Raw genomic sequence first — 11,999 nt, forward strand, 5'->3', positions numbered from 1 at the left:
GGAACACAAGCAGGGGGAGTGGGAGAGGAAGAAGCAGGCTCCCAGGGGAGCAGGGAGCCCAATGTGGGGCTTGATCCCAGGACTCTGGGATCACGCCCCAAGCCAAAGACAGATGCTTAACGACTAAGCCACCCAGGCGCCCCAGAGCATAATCTTTAAATGTCCATTGATGGTTTCTGAAGCACATTTCACATATATTTATTTTATTTTGTCCTTATAACTATGAGACCAATGAAGTGGATAATATTGTTTGTAGTTCTAATAAGGCTTAGAAGTGTGAGTGATTTGCTAAATTCCTGAAATTCATTCCTCAGAATCTGGAGTTTGAATTCAGTTTCTAGATGTGGTTTGGATCTCAATCCTGTACTTTTCCCACCAAGTCAATGGATAGGGTTAATCAAAACAAGGTTTAAAAAAAAAAGAAAGAAAGAAAAACAGTAACAGTCACTCATCCTACTCAGAAATGCAACTGAATTCAACATAAGTTAGTGTTTTCTAAAAGCAGCTTTCAGGTTGCTTCAGGACCCTGGTGAGTTTTAGGGAGCCTACATTTATGTAGATTATGTGTTAAGAGCTTGCAAAGCTCTCACTGTTAAATGTCATAGGCACTTGCTGAGAAATAATAATAGAGAAGCAGAAAGAAACTGAGATGGATAGGTTCCCACTCAACCTTCCTATAAACTTGCAGCATGTTAAATAATAAATACAGATGTTTGCAAGGACAGTTTTATCTTTATTCTGTGTTTAGTCTCACAGAGAGAGAGATACTAGGTCCAAAAAAAAGTGATTTTTTTTTGTGTATTTCTTTGCTTTTCTNAGGGCTGTTTATAGATAATTACATGAGATCATATCCATGGACTTGCCCCCACAAGCATCTAATGTAATGGTAGTTCACAGATGTAAGGCAAATGTAACGTTAGAGCTTTTGGTTTAGAAGCATAGGGGAGGCAATTTCTCTCTACATTTGTAGGTTCATTTGGCTGGTCTGTTAATTATATTGACATAAGACAGGTTAATAGGAGAAAAACAAATTTAATTACATACAGGGAGCCCCACAAAGACAATGAGACTCCCGGACAGGCCATTGAGGCGTGCATGCCATTCTGAGCGAAAATGAAGGGGGTGGGGTCTGAGGCTTCAAAGGGAAGGAAGACCATTCACAGAAAGATGGCAAGAGCAAATGTTTAGTAAACATGTTTGTGAGACCATGCAGAGATAATGGGACACAGAAAGGAAGCCGAACAAACAGGCCCTGCTGACCTCCACCCATCTCACCACACCTAGTCCATACCCTTTGTAGTTACCTCTGGTGCTAGCTCTCTTCCTAAACCAGGCCCGCTCTCTGCATTCTTAGGGGCAGCTAAGAGGGAATATAAAGCTCTTCCTGAGTCTTTCAGGACTTGATTATCTTCAGCTCAAAATAATCTTCATGCCAGAGTGGTGCTCTCTGGAGAGACTTGCTCTGAACCCCTTCAGAAGCATACGTCGGCTGTTCTCCCTCTCTCCTCCCATCCTGCTAGTCTTCCTTTCTAGCAATACTTCCCCTGGTGTAAAACCCATCATGGTCCTTGTTCCTCATCTTAGTGGAATCAGCTGAGAAGGAGGAAAAAAAATATGGTAGTTTCTCTGTAAAGCAGTGTATGGTGCCGTGTTTGACCACATGAGCTATGGAAGCCAAAGAACTTGAGTTCAGATTATGCCTCTTTAACTCAGCGTCTATGACAAGTGCACAAGTTACATCAGCTCTTTATGCTTCAATTTGCTCATCTGTGCGAGGGTCATAATTGCCACCTTTCACAGTGGTACTGAGGGTTATACAAAGTGATACATTATATCCAGAATAAAATGCACCTCACTTTCTGCTTCCACCATTCCTTTCATCTCTGTTCTGTGCAGGCGATCATCTTCCTCTAGTCCCTGAATGAAAACATCAGTCAGCCCCATGATTTTGTGCCAGTCTCAGGTTATAGATTGTCCTACCTTTACTTTAAGTCACAAGCTCAATTAACTTAAACCAAAGTAAAAATTGAATATGGTAATGTAAATGTCTCATTCAAGAGATTAGCCAATACTCTGAATTTCTTCTAATAGTCAGCTGTTCTCCCCTCTTCTTTGTTTCAGGCATAAAGGAAAGGGGAAGAAGGCATGGTGGGTAGCTCGATTTCTCCTCTCTGCCCCTCTCTCCCACCCTCTCCCAGGCCTTCAGCATCACTGGGTGTCAGCTGCTCTGCTCAGAGGCTCACTGGAAGGTAGAATGAGATGGGCCTGGTGCTTCTCTCCCAGGGCCTCTTCAAGCCCCCTACTCACCCATGTGACTCCCCTGGCCCCTGTGGTGGATACAGTCCAGATAGTCCCTTCCCCCAAATCTAAGCATCTGCCCTTCAGTTTTTTGTTGCTCAGACCCCTCTGCCCTACAAAGGAATCCTATGGGACCATGAAAAAGGACCTGAGATACTTTTCACTGGGGATCTCCTTCCCTCAGGTGGCCATATCTGACCCAGAGGAAATAGTTTTCTATCCCTTTTCTGACAAAGTCTGGGAGTGCAGGCTCACCCCAGCATCAAAACATTACCCAATTCTACTGCCTAACAATGGGCCAACCTTGTTCTTGTTCTAGGATATTCTGCACCTCCACCCCAGCTCCAGGAATCCTGTAATAACTCTCTCCTCTCCTTGGGGAGATGACAGGATAGGTACCTCTTGATGCTTTTAAAGTGGGCAAGGTCATACATGTTAGACTCAAAGAACACTGTCAGCTAACCTTCACATGGCAACCTGACCCCTCACTTTGGAATTCTATATCCATTTAACCAGGAACCTAGTCAGAACTTCAATTTTATCATCCATTACTCATGTTAGATGAGTTCATCACTTAATAGATACCTGGAATGTAAAAAATGCCAAGGAAACAATAGCTGTTTTAATGATGAAATGAGAATGGATCCTAATGATTTCAAGAAATATTTATTAAATTTTTACCATGGGCAATAAGAGAATATAAAAATGGGTAAGACATTGATCGCACCCTTTGAAAACTCCTAGTCTGGTAGCGAAGATAAACAGCTTTAATTACAAAAGCAAGAGTTTCGAGATTTCAGGAGCTCCTGATTTTAAAAATTATGGGTCTGCAAGCAGATTAAATTCCTTCTAAATATAAGGATCCTCAGTTCCTCCTGTATCCGTCGGCCTTATCAGTTCATATCCTTAACTAAATGATGATAGCTGCTGTTATAAAACAGCCCCCTAAATGACTCCTGGGCCAGATCTTCCTCGGCAGGAAAGCAATTCCAAGCTGGAGAGGTCTTCGGTTGGGATGACTTCTGATGAATCTCATGTTTGTGGAACAAAACACTGTTCGTCATCAGCTTTGGAATTGCTGATCTCTATTTATTGAGCTCAGGTTTCTGTGTCTGTGTGAGAAGCGTAATGGGACACAGGACTGGAAAAGGAGGATTGTTATAAACAATAGGGGGTCATAAAAGCTTTTCAACCAGTGGAAATACATACTCAGACGGTTATTTTAATCCTACGTTAGAAGAACGGAAGCTGCACGTGGGCCATCCAGGAAAGATGCTCTTGCTTCCTTTCGGAGCAAGAGGTTGGAGGTTTGAACAGGAAAGAGGCAGTGGGGACCCAAAGCACAAGACAGGGGGCACAAGGAGGATGAAAATGGAAACTGTTCTCAAAAAATCGGGAGGAAAGACTAGGTGGTGTAGGGCAAAGGAGGAATGTAGTTTGGCGGGGGGTGTGTGATAAAGGGTGAAATGATTTTACTTTTAGGGATGCCCAGTTTGAAGCCTGGGTGGAATCTTCTGGTAATAGGTGCTTGTGAATGGAAGGTAGAACTGAAGTTCCTGGCAGAGCTCAGTGCTAAAGATGTGAATGAAGGTGTTTGTCTCTGTGAACATGATCTCAAAGAGCAGCAGTAGAGAAAATTATCTATACAGTTCATTCACCTCAATTGCTCAGATCCCAACGGTCCCTAATTTTTTGGTCAAGAATTACACATTGATGTCTTCTGCAACCCAAACTTAGTCCATAGAAAACCTGAGCATATAAAGAAATTCTTACATAATTTCTATAATAGGTTATGAAGTTAATTTTGGAAATATTACATTGAAAATATCACACACTCAAACTGTAGTCTTTGTGGAAGTAAATGAAAACTACCCAAATGAGAACAAGCAAAGGCCATTTCCCCCAAGCTTTCTATAGCAAGGAAGCCAGCTGCCATCCCCTGCATTTGGCAGAGACTTACAAGCAGACAGGGGAGTGGAAAAGCTGGATAGAGGGGAAAATTCTGAAAGGCTTCAGAAGTGCCCTCATGGGTGGCTGTTGGCATAGGGAAGCTGGAGGCAGTCTAGGTAGAACCAGATAATCCTATGCAATTGGTGAGGGGAGCAGATTTGTGTTTCCATGGTCGGTCCTGAATTAGAATTAGGAATGCAAATTAGGGAAGCTAGCGGTTACTGATCTGGCTGAGTTGGGACAACCGCTACAGAGATTGGAGCTTGACTTCCTGCGCTGGTTGCAGCAGGTTGGGAGTTCCAGTTCTATTTTTGTATATGGTCTCACCATGGTCCCTTTGCATCTTCAGTCTCTCATCTTGAAACACGTTCAGCTTTTTAAAATTTATTGTCTTGTTATTTGCTCAACCTTCTTGGCCACCATTGTCCAACTATTTCATGCGCTCAAAAATTGCCTCCTGACATTATGTTCAGATTGGTTTTTCAGTTAATCTCTGGTTCTTTGTATTAACTTTTTTAACTTTTTATGTAAACAAAAACAAACAGAACTCCTTTATACCAAAGAAAGTTAAATCCATCAAAAGGGTATAAAATAAAAAAATAAAACAAAAAAATCCCAGCTCCTTTTCTCCCCGTTGGCCCCCAAAATTCCACTCTTCAGTTAAGCACTATCAATAGTTTCTTATACATTTCCCTCCATACAGATCCTTCCAGAAACGATCTATGCATATGTGAACATATAAATTCTATACTTATAGTTGCACATTTGCTTCCTCTTTTTAAAAAAATTTTGTACAAATAGGATGATGCTATTAGAACCCCTTCTTCCAGGCTGTTTTTTGAGGTCATCTTTGCAGACCTTTACATCAGTACAATTCAGTCTAACGTGTTCTTGTATTTTAAAAATTTGAATAGATATTCCTAAATTGCTCAGACAAAAAGAGTGCCCCAAGTATCCCCTTGTCAGGTTTTGAGAGTGCTCTGTTCTTCACATCTTCACTGACAGTAGATATTCTTACTCGTTTTAACCAAGATGCTAAGTACTTTAACATGAATTTGTGTTACTGTCTGTGAGATCAAGGATCCATTCATATGATTTATTGGTCATTTGTATATATTGTTTTTCTGTCCATTTTTTTGTTGGATCGGGTTCTTATTCCTTTGTAAGAACTTCTTATATACTAAAGAAATCAACCTTTTATCTTATCGTCTATCCTTTCATTTTGAGTATGGTCTTACTTTGTGCCATATGGAAGTTTTAATTTCAGGTACTTAAATTTATGAGATTTTTTTCCCCATTGATTTGAATTTTACCTCCCAAATTGAAAGACCTTCCTGTGTTGCTGTGTTGTGCTTTTTAATCAAATCCTTGTAGGTAACATAGTTGCATGGAATGTAATTGGGAGAAATCGGTGTGTCTGGTATTTCTTCCTGAATTGGTACACTCACTTATCTCAGAAGAGTTAATGAAAGCTTTGGGTTAGAAGCCCTGCGTGTCCCTGAGTGTCCCCTAATGATGAGAAGAAGAGAACAGGAAGCAAGATAGAGTTGTTAATCAACCCCTGAAAGATCTGTCTTCTCAGGCAGTCTGCTAAATGCACTTTTTTTTCCTTTCTGTAAACAGTACTTGATGGTGGCCACCCAATCCAGGCATTAATTGCTCTGGTTCGGAAACCTGTGTGACAGGGAAATGTGAGCAAGGCATGGGTCTGGGGAGAAAATGGCCCTCTTTAGGGAGCCCAGCGCATACCTAAATACACACCCAAAAATACCGTAGCTTCCTGCCCCAGACACGTTTGAAGGGAACGAGGGAATGAGGATAGGGTTGTGTAATGAGCTGAGAAGTGGAGAGGGGGCGTCAAGAGGTAGAAGAGATGCTGTTTAATTTGCTCTGCCCCTTGGCTGGTCTTGTTCCTTATCAGGAGGACAGGCAGTGATGCTGCTTCTGTTCTTGCCATCACCAGGGTGACCGCAGGCCTTCTTTGTGCTCTGCATCCTCATTCTGAAGTTAGAAAGGAGGCACTCTCTTTTTCCAGCGGGATAGTTTGTTTGCTGCTTTGCGTTTGTGGGCAGACCCGACTGAAACAGCAGGAGGAAGTTTGGGATTTAGAATGTTAGTTTCGGAGTTAGCTGCTCTTCCGATTTGTACTATGCTGGTTAGTAACTGATGAATGTCCACATTTTTGCTGAGACATGTCTCCCCATGTCTTCTTTTTCCAAGAACCCCTCTTGACCTATTCACAATATAAGACAATGTCAAGTTGCTAATCCCTTTGGAAAATAGTAATTCAGCATAATAGAGTGGAGAGGCAGTTCTTCCATCCTCCCTGCTGAAGATGACCTTGACTCGGTAACTTTGGCCCTCTGTCTGCCTCCTAGACATCGAAGGACTCAGTTCTCTACTTCTTGCATCTCTTCTCACTTAGTCTTGGCTGAGGGAGGAGGCTCTAGAGACTGAGTCATGGCCGCCCAGTCATCTAGCCAATCCCAGAGCTTTTCTTTCTCTTTTATCAAACATCATAGAAAGAAAATGAATCTTTAGTTTGAGTCCAACCTCTCTGAATGCAAGAGATACTCTGTATCTGTGTTCCTAATAGGCCTTCTATTTGGTGTATAGATGGATCATTTGGGCATGAAGAGGTATTGCACTCTAATGTTGAGAACTCATGATGTGTCCTAATCATTTCTTGGCTGTCACCATGACCATTGGACTGATCATTCTGGAGAAACCAAGATTAAGTCTCAAGGAGCCTACTGAAAAGAAGCTCCATTCTTCCTTCCATCGACTAGGAGCCTGCTTGATTTTCTCCAAAGACCGCCATGTCAACTTATAAAGCCAATAGACATTGGATGAGCCAATGTATATATTAAAAATAAAAATACTCACCCTAGGGAAGAAAAAGCACAGCTAGATTCTTCAATATTTTATTGGGTCATTCATACAATAGATATTTATTTAGCCCTTACTACATGCCAAACACTATGGTTGCATTTGAGATGTATCTGGGATAATAATAGTAACTGTAGTCAACAAGTATTGAACTCTCACTGCTTTTATAGGCATTGGGCTAAATGCTTTATGTGGATTATCTCATATAATTCTCAAATCAGCTCTGTAATTGGGTACTTTTATAATTTCTATACAAAGATAAGGCAAATGAGGTTTAGAGAGGTTAAATAACTTGCCCAAGAGCATATTGCTAACAAGGATTACAGCTGGGATAGAAACCAGTGTACTTTTCACTTTTTAATTGTTTGCTGCTGTTTCTGCATGAGGCGGAAACAAGACCCTGCCCTCACAGAACTGTTAGTCTCAATTGGTGAACATTTTTCTTCAGAGAGACTCTGACTCAGTCTCTGGAGAGATGTGGAGTATCCTCCAGAGAAGGCTTCCCACTTTTCAGCAGGATCTAGGCCAGTGGCACATACTCAATTGACCGGAGTTGGTTCATTATACAGACTCTTTTTATTTTCTCTACTCAAGTTCTTGTTTCCTGTTTCCTGTGTCCTCCTCATGTCCTCATCCTAGCATCCTTTGCCTTATCCTTCTGCCACCCTCTCTTCTCTCTGAGTTCCCTCCCCTACACGCCTGTTTGTTTTTTTCTCTCTCCCATCTAGACAATCACTAGAGTCCCCAAATGTCATGCAATGCAGTATTGAAGGAAAACATGGAAGGGAGGGGGACTCACTGCAAACGAAATGAGCTATTGATGGATGGCTTTGTAAGCCTGGGGGTCCTTCTTTAGCATTCTCTGGCGTTTAAGGGACTCAGGATCCCAAAAGCACATCCACTCCATTCTGCTGGTGCTAATCTCATTTTTTCCATGATTAACAACCCCGTTCATTATGTTTTCAGCTCACATTAATCTTCTCTTCTGTGAGTTTGGTGACATTTGGAGTCATTTCCCTCTGTATTTATCCATCTGGGATCTTTAGAAAAGATAAGTTTGCAGAGAGTCATTTGTTGCTCACTGCAGTGAGAAGAAGGAACATTCTCCTTGTTTCTCACACCTTGAAAGAGGACCCTCTGAATTCAGGCACGGAGCTCCCTTGAACTCCATAGGGTACTCAATTTGGGATTAAGCTGCTGTGTAACAGCATCAGAAATCACAACAAGTGATGCTCCCTGGATCCTGACTGTCCTCCCAGAGCGGATGAGATTGGGAGAGAGTTGTGGGGGTAGTGGAATGAGCTAGGAGATTAATAAGTCAGAGCAAAGCCTTTGGCCTGAGTCCTGTCTCTACCACCTACAAACTATTTGACCTTGGGCGAATCACATAATCTCTCCGAAATCCACTCACTTCCTCCGTGAACTGGTCTCAGATCCCTGTCTTCTCTAAATGAAAAAGTAGTTTTGAGGGTTCACTTATATTCTCATCTCTGTTTTTGAGTAAGCTTATATCCTTGTGCATATCAATTTTTGCCACTTTGGAAGCCCCCTCCAACAATATTATATATATATATATATATATTTCAACAATCATATATATATGATTGGAAAGAAAAAAGAGGCTATTGGGAAAGTCTTAGAGGTTAATATATTCAAGTTCTTTTTATTTTTCTTTTTTTTTAAATATTTTATTTATTTATTTGACAGAGATAGAGACAGCCAGCAAGAGAGGGAACACAAGCAGGGGGAGTGGGAGAGGAAGAAGCAGGCTCATAGCGGAGGAGCCTGATGTGGGGCTCGATCCCAGAACACCGGGATCACGCCCTGAGCTGAAGGCAGATGCTTAACCGCTGTGCCACCCAGGCGCCCCATATTTAAGTTCTTATCTCGTATTTTAAAAAGTCTTGAAGGCGGGCCTGGGTGGCTCAGTCAGTTAAGCATCTGACTCTTTCTTTCAGCTCAGGTCACAGTCTCAATGTTGTGAGATTAAGCCCCTTGTCAGGCTCAGTGCAGAGTCTGCTTGGGATTCTCTCCCTTTCCCTCACCCACCCTGCCCCTTTCCCAGCTTGTTCTCTGTCTCTCTCAATCAAATAAATAAATAAAATCTTAAAAAAATGGATAAAAATAAAAAGTCTTGGAGGTGTGTGTCATATTTGAAGATCTATTGGGGGAGAGGATATATTGTTTAGAAAACAGAGGAAAAAAAGGGAGACAGCTTTTTTGGAGATCCTGGTCTATCAGTCCCTAGCAACATTCTGTTGTGAAAGTTGGAATGCATTTATTCATTTCTTAATTCAAGTAAGATGTTTCTTTAGAGAAAATATTCCAATTGGACATCCATTCAAAAGCCATGACAATTATTGCTATCTATGGTCATTAACCATGAAATATCGGTGTTATTTCTCATTGCTGCTCAAGTGCAGGTCTAAATTGCCTTAGGGCATCTGTTACCATAGAAAGGGGGAAGGTCTAATTAAATTTTATTGCTGTCTAATTTAGAAGGGGTTCAAGATGTTGAGAGGACTAGTAGAGACGAGAGAAATCTGGACCGTTTGCTGCAATTCTGCACAACTAATACCAAGGCAACACGATTTGAAAATGTTGTCTTTTATTGACAGTCCTTTCGCCCAACACCTGGGATTTGAGCAGGAGACTCCCATTATGCAGATAATTCCCAGTGCTGTCAATGAAAATTAACTACATAACCAACTCTCTTGCCCACATAGAATGCCAGACGCCCGAGAGCACTTTTAATTGCAATGTACCTCCCTCTGCAAAAAAGCTAATTGCATCTGCTTCCCTTTCCTTTAGGTACCCAAGCAAGGACAGGAATAATGAAGAGACACGTGTGTTAGCTGCAACCTTTTGAACCAAGCAAGAAGGAAATCAACAGTGTGGACAGGGCTGGAACCGTTTCCACGCTTGCTTATCGGAGTGAATGAGGAATGGGCTTGTGATTATGCTGACATTCCAGCATGAATCTGGTAGACCTGTGGTTAACCCGTTCCCTCTCCATGTGTCTCCTCCTACAAAGTTTTGTTCTTATGATACTGTGCTTTCATTCTGCCAGTATGTGTCCCAAGGGCTGTCTCTGTTCTTCCTCTGGGGGTTTAAATGTCACCTGTAGCAATGCAAATCTCAAGGAAATACCTAGAGATCTCCCTCCTGAAACAGTCTTACTGTATCTGGACTCCAATCAGATCACATCTATCCCCAACGAGATTTTTAAGGACCTCCATCAACTGAGAGTTCTCAACTTGTCCAAAAACGGCATTGAGTTTATCGATGAGCATGCCTTCAAAGGAGTAGCCGAAACTCTGCAGACTCTGGACTTGTCTGACAACCGGATTCAAAGCGTGCATAAAAATGCCTTCAATAACCTGAAGGCCAGGGCCAGGATCGCCAACAATCCCTGGCACTGCGACTGTACCCTACAGCAAGTGCTGAGGAGCATGGCGTCCAACCACGAGACAGCCCACAACGTGATCTGTAAGACTTCTGTGTTGGATGAGCACGCCGGGAGACCATTCCTCAATGCTGCCAATGATGCCGACCTTTGTAATCTCCCTAAAAAGACCACCGATTATGCCATGCTGGTCACCATGTTTGGCTGGTTCACCATGGTGATCTCCTATGTGGTGTATTACGTGCGGCAAAATCAGGAGGATGCCCGGAGACACCTTGAATACTTGAAATCCCTGCCGAGCAGACAGAAGAAAGCAGATGAACCCGATGACATCAGCACTGTGGTATAACATCCGAGCAGACTGGTGCTGAGAAAGAAAGCTGTTGGCGGCCGCGAGAGAATAAGTGGTTTACTTTCCCCATCCATTGTAAACATTTAAAACTTTATATCTCCGTTTCTTTTGAATTATGCCACTGTTGAACTTTTAACAAACATAACAACGTAACAGATCATTTTAGTTTAGGCGACCCGCCCCTTTCTTGTACCCCCAGTGGTATCTTCCTGAGTAAGCTACTATCTGAACATGTTAGATCCATCTCACTATTTAATAATGAAATTTATTTTTTTAATTTAAAACCAAATAAAAGCTTAACTTTGAACCATGGAAAACAGAGTGACTTACTGGTCCAGAAAACAGTATGGTCGTTCCGTTGCTTTCGAGAGAAATGGACATCTTATGAACCTAAAGAGCCGTCACAATGAAAGATGTGTTATTAAGCCCTACTGTGCACCAGGGAGCCTTAGCTGAAATATCGGGCAAGGAAAGTATCTGACAGACCTTAAAATACTGAGCCTAGCAACCCCGAGCAATAATACACAGTGTGGCATCCTGCAGAGGCTTCAGCTGGGATGCTGCGAGGTGTTGCTACCCAAAAGTGGGTGTGTTTAGCTATTTATATATAAATATATATTTATATTATATTATATATAATATTTATATAATTTTATATAATTATCATATCGTATTTATATGTATATTATATTATATTCATATAATTTATGTAAATAAATTATTTACATAAATATAATTTGTGTAAATAATTTATATAAATATATTATATAATTTGTATGATATAAATACATATATATATATAAAAATAGCTAAACACACTACTTCTACTCTATACTAGAAACATGGAAAAGAAAAGGACAGCACACATTCTATCCTTAAGATCACCTTTTGGTGAGCAAGGGTATGTGACTCACACAGAAACAGTTACGCTGAAAAAGAAGGTCTAACAGTAGCGTAGCATCAACTGTGTCCGAGGCATTTTTATACTATTATTATGCGTCTCAACCCTCACCACAAAAGTAGAACGTGACAACTGCCCCATTTAGAGGAAACTCCAGGTGGAAGGAGTTCAGCAGCCTACCAGGTAGAAAGCACTAGAACTTG

The 11,999-nt window shown here is 41.5% G+C and overlaps 1 protein-coding gene across 5 annotated transcripts in view; it reads left to right on the plus strand.

Annotated features, from left to right (window-relative positions):
• Nucleotides 1-11,201, plus strand: part of LRRC3B (leucine rich repeat containing 3B) — a 436,067-nt gene extending 424,866 nt beyond the window's left edge. For all 5 annotated transcript variants that reach the window (XM_034662093.1, XM_034662091.1, XM_034662092.1 and 2 more), the window contains one exon: nt 9,949-11,201. In XM_034662093.1, coding sequence (XP_034517984.1) covers nt 10,113-10,892 — 780 coding nt within the window. In that variant the 5' untranslated portion in view covers nt 9,949-10,112 and the 3' untranslated portion in view covers nt 10,893-11,201. The remainder of the gene's footprint in view (nt 1-9,948) is intronic.
• Nucleotides 11,202-11,999: the final 798 nt, after the last annotated feature.

This window comes from Ailuropoda melanoleuca, chromosome 6, assembly GCF_002007445.2.
Source record: "Ailuropoda melanoleuca isolate Jingjing chromosome 6, ASM200744v2, whole genome shotgun sequence".
Taxonomy (NCBI): Eukaryota; Metazoa; Chordata; class Mammalia; order Carnivora; family Ursidae; genus Ailuropoda; species Ailuropoda melanoleuca.